At 37.5% G+C, this 20974-nt stretch overlaps 2 protein-coding genes across 7 annotated transcripts in view; both read right to left on the bottom strand.

The window, feature by feature from the left end:
- LOC117421294 (tetraspanin-5) overlaps positions 1-1649 on the bottom strand; it is a 51720-nt gene extending 50071 nt beyond the window's left edge. For 3 of the 6 annotated variants that reach the window (XR_009329547.1, XM_059030496.1, XM_059030489.1), the window contains exon 1: positions 1195-1648. Coding sequence is in view for 5 of the 6 variants with exons in the window: in XM_059030496.1 (XP_058886479.1) it covers positions 1195-1275 (81 nt within the window). In the remaining variant the exon portion in view is untranslated. Of the gene's footprint in view, positions 1-1194 lie in introns of all 6 variants that reach the window. The other 3 variants (XM_034035502.3, XM_034035503.3, XM_059030472.1) reach the window with 2 other exon arrangements.
- Positions 1650-13659: 12010 nt separating this feature from the next.
- LOC117420442 (eukaryotic translation initiation factor 4E-1A-like) lies at positions 13660-20665 on the bottom strand (the record flags this gene model as incomplete). The annotated part of the gene is made up of 5 exons (XM_059030444.1): positions 13660-13774; positions 15296-15435; positions 15661-15774; positions 19672-19735; positions 20532-20665. Coding segments are annotated over 5 exons (567 nt in total), but the record flags the coding sequence as incomplete, so codon positions are not given.
- Between the last annotated feature and the right edge of the window lie 309 nt (positions 20666-20974).

Here is a 20974-nt window from a genome sequence, read left to right as displayed (position 1 = left end):
AATTAAGTTTTGTTAAGAATGCTGATAATAATACCAAAACAATCGGCATTTTATTCCAGAAACAAAACAAACATTTTCGGAAAGTTGAACCCTCCCCTCTCCCCAAACCTCTGGCAGCCTAGTGATACTTAAAAAAAATAAAATAAAATAAAACAAACCTTCTTAGGGTTAGGTTAGGTACATTTGATGCCCTTTATTTCAAGTTGTCAAATTGTTAAAGTCAAATAATATGTCTGGCGCTTGCTAAGTAGAGTTTGTAGTCCTTGCTGAAGCAACCTCACAAATATTTTTTTTTAAAAAATTGTGTATATATAATATCAGACACTGACAATGTGAAATGTAATATTGATTTTAATTAAAGGTTAAAGCTATAGGCGTAATTAGACGGTCACAATATTGCATATGGTACCTAAAAGTTGGTTGTAACAATATGTAAACATGTCACATTCCCGTATACACAAAATGTTCTGTAGTACTGTACACAAAATTGTATTATTCTAATTATCATAGTTTTAAATGAAACCGAAATACACACTGTGGGTGGAGTGGAAATAATGGAAGTCAGATGCAGACACCAGGTACCAAGATGTATACTTTGATAAAGTAGCCTACACGCTAGAGAACACATACAAAGCATTAAACAATAGTTTTACACAACGTTATTGTTAATTTATTTAACATCATTGTGGCTTGTGTTGAATAATTGATAAATTTAATCTTTAAACACAAGTAATGATGGAAAGTTTTTCAGAGCGCTATTACGTTTTCCCTGCTTAACAATAGAAATTTCCCAACTCATCTAGACACGATTAGTCCCTGTAATTCAGAAAGATCTGTTTGTGAGGATTGTTATGATCAAATGTATTTCTGTTTCTGCATCTGGTATTATTGTGTAATAACATCGCTATGTGCCCATGCATGCATTCGATTCTGCAACTTCATATAAAACCATCGCTTAAAGCTCAGTCTAGTTCAAAGTTGCCAAGCTGTTTTAATCTACCTGAATCCTATGTCTGTCACAAGATGCACTTGCCCAGGCCTGGATCCTAATTGCAAAGCCGCTTGGATTAGTGATACATAAATATCTACCAAATACAGTAATTTATCGGGCCTAAATCCAGCATTACTCATTAAATACCAGCATGCATAAATATGTGAGACTAGGGAATAAAGAAAGTCATAAAATTCACTCACCCAAAAAATAATGTTGAATCCAAATATAAAGTACTTGATGCAGCAACTGACTTCAGGACCTTTGTAATGTTTTCCTGACATGCTCGGATTTCATGAACATACGTTTTCCCCCGAAATAAAACAAAATTCACAAATAATAATAAGCGCAGGTAGTAACCAGCAATTGCCCGAGCACAGCGATCCAATAAAGTGTGAATTTTTTGGAACAGCTTTATTCAGGTCCCAGTATTTAACAAAAATGACATCATTTGTCACTGTGTAATCCGACGCAATGTGAAGAAAACAAACGATAACTCTTTGTATTAATACTTCCCAAATCCCACCAAAGAAGAGCTTGCGTTTCTCTATCGCTATACCCAGAAAAGCGGACCTAAATCCTCTGTCAGTGTCTTCCCAGACATGTCTGTCTAGACTGACCTGCACGTTTACCAATCAGATGAAAGATAGCAGTGGCAAGGGAAGGACTTCCTCTATTGTTATTTGGCGTTGGTTGAAATCTCTGACCAATACGATTGTACTCGTTTCCAGGGAATGTGGTTTGTTCTGAAAATGTGAAAAAGAAAACATTTTTAAAGTGCCTCCAGGTTAAAGAAATACATATCTCATATTATTTCCTTTTGAACTGTTACACAGTATTTTAATTTCCAGCTGTACTAAAATCTCTAATAACACTATGTCACACAATTTTTGTTCCTGGGTAGTAAGTGTTATTTCCTAATTGCTTATGCCTCAAAAGTATAGAAAATGGCTATTATTCCCCACACACTTTGCTTTTGTGACCAGGACAGTGATATTTTGAAATTTACCTATTTTCAATGAGAAAACGGGCAAATTTGTGTCTTTTCGTTCACATAAAGTCAGAAAAAAACAACATATGAATCCAAATTAACATGTATTTATACTAAAGTAATACCAAAATGACTACAAAAGATTTAGAAGTGAGTAGTAGTTTTTCGAGATTTACGATTATACTGTAAATCACTTTCACAAATCAGCCCCCAAATGTAGTCTCCCATCATGTTCTCGTTATACTGTCCTTGGTAGCGGCGTTCAAAGTCCAGTATATCCTGGTGGAAGCGCTCGCTTTGCTCCTCCGAGTACGCTCCCATGTTCTCCTTGAATTTATCAAGATGAGCATCAAGGATATGGACTTTGAGGGACATCCTACAGCCCATTGTGCCGTAGTTCTTCACCAACCAGCTCCACATAGTTTTCGGCCTTGTGATTGCCCAGGAAGCCCCGAACCACTGCGACAAAGCTGTTCCAAGCCGCTTTCTCCTTACTAGTGAGCTTCTTGGGGAATTCATTGCACTCCAGGATCTTCTTTATCTGTGGTCTGACGAAGACACCGGCTTTGACCTTTGCCTCAGACAGCTTAGGGAAGAAGTCTTGAAGGTACTTGAAGGCTGCCGACTCCTTATCTAGAGCTCTGACAAATTGTTTCATAAGGCCCAATTTGATGTGCAGTGGTGGCATCAGCACCTTCCGGGGGTCCACCAGTGGCTCCTACTTGACGTTGTTCCTCCCCACAGAGAACTCGGTCCGCTGTGGCCAGTCCCGCCTGTGGTAGTGCGCCTTGGTGTCCCTGCTGTCCCAAAGGCAAAGATAGCAGGGAAACTTGGTAAAACCGCCTTGGAGACCCATCAGGAATGCCACCATTTTGAAGTCTCCTATGACCTTGATGCCATCTCAGAAAAATGCAGATATGTATCCACTTAGGCAGCTGGAACTAAACTGAACTGGTGGGCTTAAGGCCCCTGTATTTATACTACTATTTATATTACTGGAAAGTTCTAGAAAGTTCTAGAAGTTACTCCAAGTTTACTCAGCACTGAATCTATCTGGAATGTTCTGGAAAATAGGTAAATTTCAAAATATCACTGTCCTGGTCACAAAAGCAAAGTTTGTGGGGAATAATAGCCATTTTCTATACTTTTGAGGCATAAGCAATTAGGAAATAACACTTACTACCCAGGAACCAAAAAAAATATATATATTTGTTACACGGTGTAATCGCTCTTAACAGAACAAATACGTTACATTATTAGCTTTCCGTTAACAAATTGCATCTTGTTGCCGAAAAGTCAGGACAAAAAGTTACTATGAAAACCATAATGGAGCGATAGTTATACTGTTATTGTCTAGTCATGTAACAACTTTGACGATGCAATTCAGTAAAAGTCCGTTTTTTAGCTAACCTAAAATGTGTATACAAGAATTAGGCTGCGAAATGTTTAACTATTATTGTTAATATTATAGCTAATGTTGCTATTATTAGTAGTAGTGGTCGCAGTAGTCTAGTGTTATTATTAGTGTTGTTGTCGTTAGTAGTCATAGTTGTACGAATCTCAGATACCTAAGACATTTAAATATTATTACATTACTAAAACCAGTTAAAGAACATAAGAATATAAGAAAGTTTACAAACGAGAGGTCATTCAGCCCATCTTGCTCGTTTGGTTGTTAGTAGCTTGTTGATCCCAGAATCTCATCAAGCAGCTTCCTGAAGGATCCCAGGGTGTCAGCTTCAACAACATTACTGGGGAGTTGGTTCCAGACCTCAACACCAGTTCCTTGGTGTTGAGGGTTAGACGTTCATTTTAAGCCACAGAGAATTAACAGTGCTTCTTCATCTCAGCTAGAATTCTCAACCTTTTTTTTTTCCTCTAAATCGCCAAGGAACATTTATTTTGGTACTTTTCATTAAAATGTGCTAATAACGAATTGGAGAAGCTTGAAAAACGTATTATATGAAACTTGGTAGTAGAAAATCATTAAGGAATGTCTATATTAATGACTTTGTAATGTGTTTATTCTCTTGTGTTATGCAAGCCTATTGTCCTTGTCATTAAGAATTTGATGTGGCTACTGCAAAGTGGCCTTTATATAAAAAATAGACAATTAACAATCTTGTTATTCATGGGTTAAAGCAAGACACAACCACACTTGAATGCAAATGGCAATGTTCTTTTAGGGGTCTATTGGTTTACACGCGATTTATGCTCTGGAAGAAGGGTTTACATGCCCATGCATGGTAAATACAATGCAATACCATATATGGGCATGTAAGCCCTTCTTCCAACACGTAAATTGTGTGTAAACCAAGCAGAATAGACCCCTTATTGCACTACAAGTAGGCCTTGCCACCTGCCCCCATAATTCCCGGACACTGAGACAGAACATGTTAAAAGAAATTCACACTTACATTGAGTATTAAACCCTTGCTATATTGATAGTGTTGAATAATCAGTGCAGGGTAGCCTAACAATACAATATAATACAATACAGGTTGACCTGGGTGACAGACTTGTACAAGTACACAGTGCGTGTATCAATGCCCCGGAAGTATGGAAGGCCATCCGAGTCAAAAACACGTTATTTATAAGCGTTTAAATATTTAGTACACATATTGATTTGGACCAATCAGAATACATAAAAAAATGTGCATTCTAAATAAATGTAAATTAACTAAGAGGCTGGTCATTTTACAGTAGTACCTAAGTATGGGCTGGTTATTTTACAGTCATGCATCGTAATTACAAGAGTAGCCAATCACCTTCTGGATAAAAAAATGTTCTATTTCAGACATGAAATACGCTTAAAAAAACACATAAGGAAAATTGCAAATCATGGCAGCATTAGATCTACGCTGTAAATATAGATTTGCTGAGTGCTGCTGACTTCTTGAGACAGACAATGTTGACCGTGACATGGTTCAGTTTGTATTAATAATGTCTTTCACTAGACTTTATCGAATACCAAGTCTATATACCGCCACGAATTGGGTGGGAATAGCAGATGTAAGGCGACTTTTAATTGGATAATGTATTACACATTCTGTTTTCTTTAAATTAATTGGTTCTCATTTCATTCTCAGCAATCTGACTGGCCAAATTAGTACGCATAATAATTAGAATTACAACACGTACTAAATTCAAATGAGAACATGTACTAAATAATGTGTTTTTAACCCAGATGGCCTACTATACAGAAGCAGCTTGTTACCAAGCTTCTCTGGGTGGAACTGTCGGCCCAAATGTTGATAAAAGCAAATGTTTCTACATCCCTGCTGCAATCTGGCTCATGGTGTGTCTCAAGCAACAAAAATATGGCTATACAGTATAAACAGAAACGTTCCTTGCGGAAGTGAAACCTTCACCTAGGCGCTATTTGCTATTTAGTCGGCTTATGAACAGCCGTCATGCATTTTGTCTCGCTCAACCCAGGTCAAAGCGGGTCGACCCAGTACATGGTTTCACGCTACGTGGGATTGTGACCCAGGTAGCCAGAACCTGGGTAGGAGTGCCAGTTTGCTTCATAAAATCAAATGAAACCTTCTGAATTATAATGTGACATTAATATATTGCATTACATACCACTTCGTAGTTTTCCATATACTTAATGAAAAACTGTCAAATTGAAAAATGTGACATTTTGAAATCTAACATGAAATACTGTACTACTAGTATGGCTTCCGGTAGACTACTGCGATATCCTTGTGTAGTTCATTTTATTACATGATGTTAACTAAACAAATCTAAATTATGCTCATATCTTATTTTTGATTGTCTCAATCCTAAAATTCTAGTTGAAGCTACTTTTGGCCATTGGTGTACCTTTCCTTTCTTGTTCTGATCTTAGCTAACTGTACATACTAATACATTTTTTTCTGTGAATTGAAACTAACAAAAAGAATCATATTACAGCAGGATGCAGAAAAGGAACGTCCACTTGTTTGTAACAAGTCTGATGAATTAATTTACAGTAAGGAAGCGCTAGGTATCATTTAATACGCATTAGGTTGGATTCGGTATGGGGCTCTAATGCGTTTACCTACCTAAAGCTTTATTAAACCACTCAATCGGTTAAGCTAGATATTCACTAAAAATGCAAATATATATATTTTTTTATTTAAAGTAGAGAAATTTAATGGAAATGGCCTAGCAAAAAACATTTATAGAGTATGTCTTTATTTCTTGCAATTCGAATAATTCAGGCCCTCATCTCTCCCTACACCCCCACTCGACCTCTCCGCTCCGCCTGCACTAGAAGACTAGCTCTACCTCCGCTACGCTCCCCTGCCTCCAGAGCCCGCTCCTTCTCCACCCTTGCTCCGCAGTGGTGGAATGACCTTCCGACAGATGTCAGGACTGCCCAGTCCCTGACCACATTCCGGCGCCTCCTCAAGACTCACCTCTTCAAAGAGCACCTGTAGAACTCCTCTGTTTGTATCCTGGGACACTATCACCCTTCATGTAAATGTGCTTTATTTTGCTCTTATCTGCCCCCTATTTTACTGCATTTAATCCTGTACTTCAGAATACTGTAATCTGCCAAGTGCTTAACCTGTAGTACTTTGTATTTAATCACATCCTGATGTAACTATCACTATTTAATCATATCCTGATGTAACTATCACTATTATCTGCTGTATTATTGAATTGTGGTTTGTCACACTTGTACTTTGCTTGAACAAAAGTTATTGTATTTCTTGCTCTTATTGTATTACTTGTATTGTAACACTTGAAATGTATTTGCTTACGACTGTAAGTCGCCCTGGATAAGGGCGTCTGCTAAGAAATAAATAATAATAATAATAATAATAACTTTACCCACCCATAACGTCATCACGTTGAGCAGTTTATACGCTAGAAATGGGTTTTAATGGAAACTGCCTCGCAAACAATTTTCTAACGTATTTACCGGTATTTATTTATTGTGAATAACCTAGATGCGCATAAACATTTATTTTCTTCGACATTTCAATGGCAACATAGCGTCATTGTTCTGAAGGCTATGGACACACAGGGACCGTTTAACCATTCAGCTTTGTGCTGCATTTGATTTATTGCTTGGGAAGGCAAACATAACAATAATCTTTGACTCTACAAATGTATCCACCTTCTATATTTTAAGTACTCTGAACATTGAAAAACACATTATGCCAGTACCATCGAGACCACTTTGTAGCAGGAGTATGCTATTCATCAATCTTAACAGTCAATTGTCAACTTTCCTATGTCATGGTGGAGGCACAGCTGTTAATCTCTCAAATATTGTAGATGTTAACCCTTTGACCATTATCTGCTACAACAATTATTTTTTAATTTATTTCAAATGCTATTAGCTGTGCAGGTTCAAGTGTAGAGGAAGTCAGGCATTTGAATTTAAAAATATTTTAACATGCATACTAATGTAGTAAGTAAAATCATGGTAGCATTTATTATATTTCTTATTAAGGTTTAGACTGACACTGAGTCCATAAGAAATTCAAAAAATATGCATCCACTGCAATGGATAATTACATGTGAGCTATGGGGTCTATTCAATTGGTCAGCAGCAGTTCTAAATACCACTTCTGTTTAAATGTTAAATGAGGACCAAACCTGTCATTTAAACCTGTAAAAAAAAAAAACATACACTTAAGAGACTCACACACTCTGTATGAGTTGGGGGAGGGGTATTGGTTTCACTCAACTCCGAGCTCTTGCTAACAAATTATGGGTACCCTGAATAGGTAAGGCAAAACAATTTAATGAGCAATCTGTCCCACAAGTGCAATGGTACCCCTAATATTATAAATGCAGAATGACTGGGTAGGATATTTGGTTTATTTTACACCAACAAATGAAATACAAACTGCCAAGCCTTCATTGTGCTATGAGAAACAAATACCCCTCTCTCAGTCCATGCAAATTGTACTTACTATGTAGTTACTTACATATTGTTTCAATATGAACTGTAGGATAGTGTAAAGTCTTATACCAACCCATGGTCTGTCACTCAGGGAGGTCTCTAAATAAATTGGTAAATTAAGTCAGCTAATTGGCCCCTATGGGGGCTTTATGCTCAAAACAGCCAACTGTCAAGCCATTTGGTTACACTCATAATGACACTGATTAATAACATTATTATTTACAAGTGGCTTTCTGATAACATACACTGATAGTAACTTTAAAAGAACCAAAGCTTGATGGACAGCTTAATTCTAATAGGGGAGGATCCCTGGAAGCAGAACATGTTTGTAGTTGTAAAATACTAATGAAAGCTTCCTGAAAACACAATTATTTAGAATGTCTGTTCAGACTTCTAAAAATCAAGGTGAACCATTGGTCTGACAGACAGACATAATTGTTAAACTAATATAACATGCATGGGTTGTGTTAAATCACAAAGCAAGAGAGTCAATAAATACACATACCTCATTATTATTAATGTATTCATTACAGCAGAATTGCAAAGAGTCTGCCAGTTAAAAAGTAGCAAGCACACGAAACACTAATACTTAGACACTAATTCATGTAACTTAATACACACTGTATATTTGTTGTTGTATAAAACAGTTAAATTGATAATGTTCTCCATTAAATGTTGGTAGCCACAATTAATAAACAAACCGTACAACAGTATATGTTAATGTGCTTTTCTGGCCATCCACCTTCTTGTAAGGGTGTCTATGCATGCTTATTGAAAACTGTTGTAAATGCATACATTTGTGCTGTTGATTATTCAAAAAACATTTTCTGGCACTTGAAATGCATAATTAACTCCTTTAGGTGTTATTACACTTCCCTGGTGTTCTGCTGTGTGACTATAACACATGCAAACTATCAAAAATAACACATTATGTAAACTATATGAATAGGTAAAAAGTCTATCAATCATGGTTTATTTTAGTATTAATTAAAGAGTACTAAACAAGGTATTAAAATACATTTCTGTATCTACAGTAACAAGCAAAACCAATGTTATCGCTGGTCCCCCTTTTACTGCTGTTGAATATCTGTTAGTTATTTGCTTGTGTTTGTTCCGTAATTTGAGGTATTTTATATACTTACACTTTCATGGTTATTTCTTCCTGTTTGTAACCAACCAGTTGCTTCTTCTAAGTGGCATGTTGTAACAGACTACCTGAGAGTAAGATTCCTTTAATGTAGTATGGTACTCTTTCAAAACTGCCCCTGCAAATGTGGAAGTGCATGGCAGATAAGACCATTATTATTATTATTTCTTAGCAGACGCCCTTATCCAGGGCGACTTACAATCATAAGCAAATACATTTCAAGTGTTACAATACAAGTAATACAATAAGAGCAAGAAATACAATAACTTTTGTTCAAGTGTGACAAACCACAATTCAATAATACAGCAGATAATAGTGATAGTTACATCAGGATATGATTAAATAGTGATAGTTACATCAGGATATGATTAAATACAAAATACTACAGGTTAAACACTTGGCAGATTACAGTATTCTGAAGTACAGGATTAAATGCAGTAAAATAGGGGGCAGATAAGAGCAAAATAAAGCACATTTAAATGAAGGGTGATAGTGTCCCAGGATACAAACAGAGGAGTTCTACAGGTGCTGTTTGAAGAGGGGAGTCTTAAGGAGGCACCGGAATGTGGACAGGGACTGGGCAGTCCTGACATCTGTCGGAAGGTCATTCCACCACTGCGGAGCAAGGGTGGAGAAGGAGCGGGCTCTGGAGGCAGGGGAGCGTAGCGGAGGTAGAGCCAGTCTTCTAGTGCAGGCGGAGCGGAGAGGTCGAGTGGGGGTGTAGGGAGAGATGAGGGTCTGGAGGTAGCTGGGTGCAGTCTGGTCAAGGCATCTGTAGGCTAGTACAAGAGTCTTGAACTGGATGCGAGCGGTGATCGGGAGCCAGTGGAGCGAGCGGAGTAGTGGAGTAGCGTGGGCGAAGCGAGGCAGAGAGAACACCAGGCGGGCAGCAGAGTTCTGGATGAGCTGGAGCAGACGGGTGGTGGACGCAGGGAGGCCAGCCAGGAGGGAGTTGCAGTAGTCTAGGCGGGAGAGTACCAGGGCCTGGACCAGGAGCTGGGTAGCGTAGTTGGTGAGGAAGGGTCGGATTCTTCGGATGTTGCTCAGGAAGAATCGGCAAGTGCGTGCCAGAGTGGAGGTGTGCGGGGAATAAGAGAGGCAGGGGTCCAGGGTGACTCCAAGGTTCTTAGCGGAGGAAGAGGGAGAGAGTGTGGTAGATTCCAGAGGAACAGAGATAGAGAGATCAGAGGAGGGGGAGGAGGAGGGAAAGAAAAGGAGGTCAGATTTAGAGAGGTTGAGTTTGAGGTGATGCGAGTGCATCCAGGAGGAAATAGCAGACAGACAGGTAGAGATACGGGAAGAGATGGTGGAGTCAGAGGTGGGGAAGGAGAGGAAAATCTGAGCATCATCAGCATAGAAATGGTATGAGAAACCATAGGATGCGATGAGGGGGCCCAGGGAGCGGGTGTAGAGAGAGAACAAGAGAGGACCCAAGACTGACCCTTGGGGGACTCCAGTTAAGAGAGGGTGAGGTGTGGAGGTTGCTCCTCGCCAGGTTACCTGGTAAGTGCGGTTGGAGAGGTAGGAGGAGAACCAGGCCAGAGCAGTGCCAGAGATCCCCAGGTCAGCGAGAGATGATAGTAGAATAGAGTGATCAACAGTGTCAAAGGCAGCAGAGAGGTCGAGGAGAATTAAGACAGAGGAGAGAGAGGCAGCTCGGGCACACTTAAGTGAGTTGGTGACAGACAGGGTATAAAACAGGTAAGAACCCCATAAATATATTTTGGGTCTTATGTAACAACTGTCATTTCCATGTCAATAAGAAAATCAGAACATTTTAACTTTTAGCAAACTATCTTCTGTTTTTAAGAAGCAGTTTCATTTTCAAATGTTCATAAATACAAAGCAGTGACTGCTACTGTGTGAAATGCTGACGTGTTACTTTTCAGAAACTATTTTCAACACAAATGGATACAAAGGATTACATTCATCAGATTTCCTGCTGAAGAATATTATTTCTATTACAAACTAATTGCAGACTGTACTAAAACATTTATTAGGAATGTGCAAAAAAAATTATTAAAATCCCTTTCAAGATGTTATTGGTTATGTTATTATAGATTAAAAAAAAAAAATGCAATGATATTTAATATCTCAAAGGCATTAATGTGTGTGAACACCTGGTCTAAACTTTCTGCATCTAGGGTTCAGCCTCAAGTTTTTTTCTGCCTGTGCATCCATTTTTCTACTATGGTGGATTGGCACAATAAATAACCTGCTAGAATTAATATCAAGTCTAGTTCTTTTTTTGTTTTTTTTTTAATACAGAGCTACTTTATGACCTGCTTTATTTCCCTGGTCTGGTGTTTTTCAATCAAACATTTCTGAGGTGAGCAGAAAAGTAGATTACCATAACACAAATACTGATACTATCAAGTTGTTCCTTAGAACCCAGTTAGAGAAAAGGAGAAAAGGGAAATGTATCTTCAATAGCCACTTTCAACACAAATATTTTCAAGCAGGAATACACAGGTTTATGGATCCTACGTTTAACCACATCACTCTTTATGTAAAGAACTCGTTGAATACCATATTAGTGAAGACCAGTGGTGCATTAATTCAGTACCATGTTATACAAACGAATCAGGTTTAAATTGAATTGAATATCTAACACCCAACATATGTTACTGTACAGTATGTTCCCTTTTATAGTAATTGTGTATGTATGTGCATAGTCAGACCTTATTCCAGTATGCCTCCTAGTGGTATGAAGGAATAATGAAACAAGTTAAGGTCTGTTGGGAACAGTTCTTCAGATGGAGCACAAGAATTGTAATGGATACATTTCTATTTCAGGGAACCGTGGTTATGATAATAACCTAACGTTTCCTTTCAAATACAAAATGTATTCCATTACACAATGGGTAAGTATACCCAAGCTGTCACAAGGACATGACTTGCAGAACAGCCAAACTGGCGAGAGTGATGGCTTGCCACACTTCTAAGGCACGGTAATGTCCACAGAACACATAATTACCTCATGCATGTGCTTCTGAATCCGGCTGTGATGCCACTGTCAGCATTCTGGTTCCAAAGGCATGGTTCTGAGGATCCAGGACATTAAGCCTGTAAAACCTTGTGAAGGTGTGAGGTGTGGCCCACACCGCTGCATCGCAAATGTCAGAGACAACGCCCAAGAGCAGGGGTGGGCAATTCCGGTCCTGGAGGGCCGGTGTCCCTCCTGGCTTTTGTTACAACTTAGCCCTAAATTACTTAATTGGACCAATTATTACCAAAATAAGACTGCTTTTGGTCAAAGATAGCGAATTTTCACTCTCTCGAATGCTGAAACACAACACTCTCTGTGTAGCTGAAGACAGGCTTGCTGATGTCACGGGACTAAGACGCAGCTTTGTCTCCTGTAGGGGCGGAGACAGCCGTACTGAAGTCGCGGGCGTAAGGTAGATTGTTCAGTTGAATTGGGTGTAATAGGTTAACCCATTGTGTAATGGAATACATTTCATACTTAAAAGGGAACTGAATGTTTACACTAGTATTACATTTAATCAAAAGCAACATATATTGCATGCTACAACGGGGAATACTGGTGGTATATTTATGGCATCCACTGTATGTCCTATCTCAAAAGTAAGCAACATTTGTTTGTATTATGATTTTTTTAAAGAATATTTGCAAACATAGCATCTTTGTCAGGCTTTTGTACTGCAATAACAGTGACTCACCATATGGAAAGAAAGAAAGAAAGAAAGAAAGAAAGAAAGAAAGAAAGAAAGAAAGAAAGCACATTACAGCACACATTAGAATTAGCACCACTATTAGAGCTCATCTTTGATTCCAGTTAGAAGTGATTTTGACCAAAATCCATGTTCCTTGTTTTTTCAGTACTCTGCTTACCCAGCATATTTATATTAAAAAAAGATGACTGCACTGTCTTAATATGAAAGAGGCTGCTTTTACAGGAGGCATTATTAACCAAAGCCAAAAATGTTTTAAATGAATACAGCACAGCATATAAAACAATGGCTTTCAATACATATTCCTATTTCTAGAAGGGACTGTAAAAACACTGGTTATATTTCTTTAGAAAAGAAAATCACAATTCCATCTCATGAAAGTTTTAATAAATGTTAATACAAACATGTGAATGCAAATACAAATCAAGATATTTTGATTTCACCCACTTAAGCTATAAGTCCCAGCCCCTTATCAAAACACTCAATAAGCTCTATGAACTATGAAATAATTAAGGAAGCTATAGCTTTTACCTAAAAAAAAAAATAATAAAATTAAGGGTAACATCAGCACAGAATAGAGCAATATCACTCTGCTGTACACAATGAAAAAAAACAATTGTTAGAAAATGTTAAATCAGCATTTCAACCCTTACCTTCCAAGGCAAACTATCCACAACATCTAGGCCTTAAAAAATAACATGGTGTTGTCATTCTAATTCTTCAGATCAAAGTAGTTTTGCAGTACTTTGTGGTTAATGGATCGTTACAAACACAAAATAATCGTTTACTGTATACAGTCATGGGACAATGTATTTGGACATGTTCAATGATGGAAGAGTCTTCTCTGTTTAGATTGATATTGTTAAAATGCAGTCAACTGCTCAGGATTGCTTGATGCAGTTGCCAAAAAAAAAAAAAAAAGGTTTCTTAAACGACAAATGTGTTCTTTGTAGTGGAGCCACTTTTAGTGGCAGTGTCTGCGTGAGACTGGTAGCCAATAATCACCTTTTGTGGGACTCCTAACCTTTCCTTGTAGACTTGCCTGGTTGAAAACAAACGGTATGTTATGCAAAATCATGACAACCCTCAAACGCACAGCTGCCTCCGTACTATAAAATTAGACTGAACACTTTAGGCTGGTTTCACAGAACCCAAATAGCATTAATCTAACTAATTTACCCAAGGTCTGTTCAACACACCACCAAGAGTGCTGTTGTGTCAATGCACACAAGTTTCCTTTGTAGAGATAATCCCATCCTGTGTGTTCATTTCATAGAAAGGTAAATCGAAAATGTATCTTTTCAAATAAAAATAAAACAGAAAACTGCAAAATGTTTGTGTCTGCTTGTGGCATACTTTTATATGTATGATTCAACTAAAGTCCAAAATCAGACACTGTGTCCATTATCCAAGGTTTACTCCAACATTCATCTCCAAGGCTTTCAGATAAAGTATGATATTTCAGATATTAGTTAGCTAGTACACAAAGACCGAGCCTGAAAGTGTAACACCTTAGAAATGTGTTTTTATGCAGTTAATGCTTGACTAAGAGATGCTGCTGCTCATCACTGTACAGCGGACCCTACTGGCCAGGGGCCTGGTGAGGTCAAGCGGACAATTGCAGGGCTGGCCTCTGTCCGCCAGAGGCCGGTAGCTTCCTGGCATCCGCTCTGGAGTTGCTGGGTGTAAAAGGAGGGATGGGGAGTTGATCCCAGAAGAATCGATTCCCGATTCCATTTTCATCAAGTTTCGGAATCAACTCTATTTTTGGTACGAAATGGAGTCGTCTCCAACCCCCCACGATCGATTCCAAATCTTGGAATCGAAATTACACAATTGCAGAGCCGTAACTAGGGGTGGGCGAGCGGGGCAGCTGCCCAAGGCGCAAAGACGTAGGGGGCAGAAAAATTATTTAAATGCATTGCCACTCAAATAATAACTTTGTTCTGCGGTCCTCAATGTTTTCACTTGTCAGCTATCGATGCCCCACTAGCATAGTATGAAGATCGCATGTGCCTCTGCACTAGAAAAGGGAATGCGTCACTTCCTTAGCAACGGTCTTAACGATTATGTTACGATTCTTTTCAATCCATGCTTTTTTACAGTACCATTGAGAAAACGCCACACATGAGCTTAATTAAAAGTTATATATATATATATATATGAGGATAGAGACATTAAAGGATTTTGTAAGGTTTAATGTGGCTGCTAAAATAAGCATTGTTTACAGCAACACTGCTAATTCCACACATGTGTGCACTTACTGATCAAGTTTTAATTTGATCAGAAAAAAAGAAAACAATTTAATCGTCCTTATTATAAGCACATAGCTTGATCTCTGACTTAGCTTTTACTGAGGAGTCACCACCACCCACAATTTGAAAAAAAAAAAATCTACATTTTTTTATTATACCAATTCATGTTATTATTATTATTATTATTATTATTATTATTATTATTATTATTATTATTATTTATGTTTTATTTTTTTTAAAGAGGTGAATACTTTTTGGACTCTTCTCTTTTACAGTACTGGCACAATGTGATCAGCAATATGACTTACCCTATATGTGTAATGGCATCCTTATTTTCATAGTCAGTTGTCCATATTGCTATTTTATCTCCTTTTGTTCTAATATTGACTACTGCTCCACATACATCATCACTATGGTCATCAAAAGCTTCACCTACGAGGCAAAGCAGCTGTAAAACAGATGAGAATCATTCACCTGTGCATTTACACAAGAAGGAATATAACTGATAAAAATACAAGTCAAGATATTGTGGTTTGGCAAGTATTGATTGCCTGGTATTGATTGCCTGATATTATACTTGTATCATGTGTAGCAGATCAGTAGTTTTTCTTGATACAACACCTTCTTCCAAAGCCTCTATAATTGCAAATAAATCCTAAATTGGTATACTCACAGTTTCTAGCCAGAATTTATCCAAGTCAGATCGTCTTTGCTGTTTTGTAAGAGTAATAAGCCATCTTCCTCCTTGTTTATTTCTTTCATCTTCCCACATGGGCTCAATCCAATCCTAAGGGGGAACATCATTTTTTTTTTTTGCTTTTACTGAAGTCAGAAACAATCTTTTTAGGCATTATATAAGGCAACATCTTCCAATGTTCCATGCCTTTAAATATCAACCCATGAGCATTTGAAAAAGGGTCTTGGAGTTATTACCTTGAAGCACTGTGGAAAATTAATTTTGAAACTGTACAACATATAATACCCCCTATGGGAACATATATAAATCTCTTTTCAACCAACAGACATTCAACATATACAATGTAAAAACACATTTGACATAAGATTAAACTATAAAAAATACGTAGTTTCTAATACACGATTATGTATACAGAACAGCAAGTACAAAGTAGTGAGTTCGAAATTCTATGTTGAAGAATCTCTGCAACCCGAAGCACAGGCATCAATATGCGAGATCAGCTAGTTTCCTGCTGGAAGGACTCGAGAGTAGAGCATGCAGCAACAAAGCAACATAATGTAAGCACAAGGTGGCATCCAGTATATATGCACTCCAGTATGGGTCCCTGAGAGTGACCTTGTGGACGATTAAAAGACAAAGGTCTACAGTAATGCAATTTCAGTACACAGACTGGTAGAAATCCAGAATTACCAGATAGAGGGAGTTAAATCATAAGCCACAAATAAAAGTGTATTTAAATAGAACAACTCCACATATAACAGCAATAATGTTATATATATATATATATATATATATATATATATATATATATATATATATATATATATATATATATACATACATACATACATACAGTGCCTTGCATAAGTATTCACCCCCTTGGACTTTTCCACATTTTGTAGTGTTACAACCTGGAATTAAAATGGATTTAATTAGGATTTTTTTGTCACTGATCTACACAAAATAGTCCATAATGTCGAAGTGGGGAAAAAAATCTACATATTTTTCAAAATTATTTACAAATAAAAAACTGAAAAGTCTTGACTGCATAGGTATTCACCCACTTTGCTGTGACACCCCTAAATAAGCTCTGGTGCAACCAATTGCCTTCAGAAGTCACATAATTAGTTGAATGGAGTCCACCTGTGTGCAATTAAAGTGTCACATGATCTCAGATTAAATACACCTGTTTCTGGAAGGCCCCAGAGTTTGTTAGAGAGCATATCTAAACAAACAGCATCATGAAGACCAAGGAGCTATCAAAACAAGTCCGGGATAAAGTTCTGGAGAAGCACCAATCAGGGTTGGGTTATAAAAAAATATCCCAAACTTTGAACATCCCCCGGAGCACCGTTAAATCCATTATTAAAAAATGGAAAGAATATGGCACAACCGCGACTCTGCCTAGAGAAGGCCGTCCACCAAAACTCAGTGACCAGGTAAGGAGGGCATTAGTCAGAGAAGCAACCAAGAGGCCAATGGTAACTCTGAAGGAGCTGGAGAGATCCACAGCTGAGATGGGAGAAACCGTCCATGGGACAACTATAACCCGGACGCTCCACAAAGCTGGGCTTTATGGAAGAGTGGCGAGAAGAAAGCCATTCCTGAAAAAAAACCCATATCAAATCTCATTTGGATTTTGCCAAAAGGCATGTGGGAGACACAGCAAACAAGTGGAAAAAGGTTCTCTGGTCTGATGAGACCAAAATTGAACTTTTTGGCCTTAATGCCTTAAAGCCAACACTGCTCATCACCCTGAGAACACCATCCCCATGGTGAAGCATGGTGGTGGCAGGATCATGTTATGGGGATGCTTTTCATCAGCAGGGACTGGGAAACTGGTCAGGATTGAGGGCAAGATGGATGGAGCCAAATACAGGGAAATTCTGGAGGAAAACCTGTTTCAGTCTGCAAAAGACCTGGGACTGGGGCGGAGGTTCACCTTCCAGCAGGACAATGACCCTAAACACACAGCCAAAGCTACACTGGAGTGGTTTAAAAACAAGAACCTGAATGTCTTAGAATGGCCCAGTCAAAGCCCAGACCTCAATCCGATTGAGAATCTGTGGCAAGACTTGAAAATGGCTGTTCACCAATGGTCCCCATCCAACTTGACAGAGCTTGAGCAATTTTGCCAAGAAGAATGGGCAAAAATTGCAGGATCCAGATGTGCAAAGCTGGTAGAGACTTACCCAAAAAGACTCACAGCTGTAATTGCTGCCAAAGGTGCTTCTACCAAGTATTGACTCAGGGGGGTGAATACTTATGCAACCAACAAATGTCTTTTTTTTGTTTAATTAACTTTTGTGTCACAATAAAAAATATTTTGCACCTTCAAAGTGTTAAGTATGTTGTGTAAATCAAATGGTAAAAATCCCAATTAAATCAATTTTAATTCCAGGTTGTAACACTACAAAATGTGGAAAAGTCCAAGGGGGGTGAATACTTATGCAAGGCACTGTATATACACACACACACACAAAGTTTACATACCCCAATGTCAATTTATAATTTCTAGAAATTTCTCCAACAAATAATTATAGGAAAAATCTTTTATAGCACAAGTTTTGCTTTTGTGGATGAGAAAAAAAGTTACAAGAAATAGATGTCTACAATTATTTACTTCAGTATTTTTTTTTTGCAAAACTCAAAAAATGTTCATTCAAAAGTATTCATACCCTGACAAGGAAAATTAAATTAATAGCTAGTTGATATTTGACATTTCTTCAACGTAAAATTATTCCAGTTCATTCAAATTCCGAGGGCTTCTCTTATGCACAGCCTTCTTCAACATACCAAAGATTCTCAATCGGATTTAGATCGGGACTTTGACTAGGCCATTCCAAAACCTTGATTTTTTTCTTCTTTAACCATTCTGAAGTAGATTTTGATGTGTGCTTTGGATCGTTGTTGTGTTGGAACGTCCATTTGCACTTTAAACCATGTTTTGTAGCAGAGGGTTTCAGGTGATTGATATGCTATGATATGCCAATAACTTTTGATATGCTATGGAATCCATTTTACCATGTATTGGAACTAAATTTTCTGTGTCTTTGGAGGAAAACAGCCCCATAGAAAGTTATTTTCTTTGTAAGCCTCAACAGACTCTCCAAACGTAACAACTATCAACGTGATCAAATAGCTACATTTTTGTTTCATCACTCCACAATATCTTTGACCAGAACTCATATCCATCATTCAAATGCCATTTTACAAACTTTAAGCGATTGTTCTTGTGATGTTTTCCTAAGAGTGGCTTTTTCCTTACCTGTGACCATTGAGACCTTCACCATGCAATACTCGACCTATGGTGGAAACCCCAGTCCCACTTGCAGCCAATTCACTTTGACAGTCAAATCTCTGATTATTATTAACCTTCCTCACAATTTTTCTACTTGTTCTTGGTGAAAGAACCTTCTTTCTTCCAGACCGAGGGAGAGTTGTGACAGTACCATGAGTTTTGTACTTGATAATAGAAACAATAGTTGAAATTGGGATACTCAAATGCTTGGAAATCTTCTTTTATCCTTCTCCAGCTTTGTGACAATAAATCATTTTCTGCCTAAGGTCTTCAGATAGCTCTTTACTCTGTCCCATATTGACTTATTGGTAATGACAGCAATCATCCTATGCCTAACCCTTTTATACGCTCTAAGAATGTTCACCTACAAGCCAGCATTTTCTAGACTTTTCTAGAATTAGGTTCTTTATTATTATATTTAAATTTCTAGCACTTTGTTGATTATACTATCATAGCATCAAAGGGTATGAATACTTCTGAAGAAGCATTTTTGGAGTTTTGCAAAAAAAAAAAATAACTGTAGACATCTATTTCTTGTAACTTTTTCCTCACCCACAAAAGCAAAACTTTTTCTACAAATTATAGATTTCCATTGGGGTATGTAAACTTTTGACTACAACTGTATATATATATTAGTAAAAAGCCTTTTTTTCTCAGTTAAATGAAGCTTTGTAAGAAGCTCCTACCTTGAAAAGTGAGTAGTCGCAGCCAGACATTAAATTGCTTGACAGCTGAATATGATTATAAAGGCTGTTTAAAGATACAGAAAACAAAAACATTTTACTATGCAGCAGTTACACCTTCACCTCATTCAGCACGTAGGCTACATAGGGTATAAACTCTACACTTCTGAACATTTTTGTTACCATCTTCACAACCTTATTATCGGTTTACCTATTAGGTTCCCATGTTAAAGAGTAAGAAGTTTCACATTACATTTTCATATGGCGGTTTGAAATCATGAGAAGGGATTCTTGTTGCAGACTAGATAAAAAAATGTATCTTAGTGTTTCAAAATGCTGAGCCTGCCTGTGTTGCTTATGTCTATGGTTGAACAGCAGCTTCTGAACTCGGGTCAATGCACCTTAACACCATTCACAATGATTACAAATATAATACAAAACGTTCTTTAAAGTTCTTACTTTTGAAAATCCTAAATTTCAGTCATTCCCAGCCCAGGATAATACAAACAAATCCAGACTGGGCAGATTAGCACTTCCTGATTCACTGGTTGATTAGCAAAGAAAAATAATTCTAGAATTTGAATTTGTGGTTCCGGATCAAAATCCAAGGCAGGCTATTTCAATCTAGTCACTTTGTTAGGTGAATCTTTTGTATGGAAATAAATAAAAAAACAACAAAAAAAACACAGCCACGTCAATTCCCTTTGTATTATTTTATTATACAATGTATTTACATACCAATACTGCTATGTTGTCAATATAGCAGCACAGAAACAGGAGAAACATTAAATTTACTTTCATGTTATCTTAAAACACAAACACATTTAAACTGTTAAACAAAATAAGTTTAAATGATAACTTACACCCAGAAATCTTCAACTGTATCAAATTTGGAGATCAGACGGAGATTCGCTTGCCAAGTTTTGCTTTTGTCATTCTTAAAGAACCACAGGGCCCATGTGCAATTATAAAAAGCATACAATTCACAAATGCACACTTAAAAAATCCTCTCACAAGGATCCATATATAACATAACAAAAAAGCACTTGGCCTCAAGGTGTAAAGAAATCATGAATTATACAAACATCATGAGATTATGCTATAAATAAGAAGCCATAACTAAGGGGTGTATCAAGAGTATGCAGAGATCATCTTCAGAGTGGATACTATGAGTCTGTACTATCAAGGGCTACTGTTTTCTCCAAATACGTGGGAGTGTCTTTTAGTTAAAGTATTATATGACATCACCTTATGTTTAATTTCCTTATTCTAAGGTTTTCGTTTAAGTATGGCAAGGTGAATTCTG

This window comes from Acipenser ruthenus, chromosome 1 (genome assembly GCF_902713425.1).
Source record: "Acipenser ruthenus chromosome 1, fAciRut3.2 maternal haplotype, whole genome shotgun sequence".
In the NCBI taxonomy this organism is placed as follows: domain Eukaryota; kingdom Metazoa; phylum Chordata; class Actinopteri; order Acipenseriformes; family Acipenseridae; genus Acipenser; species Acipenser ruthenus.
This window is presented reverse-complemented; position numbering and strand designations above follow the sequence as displayed.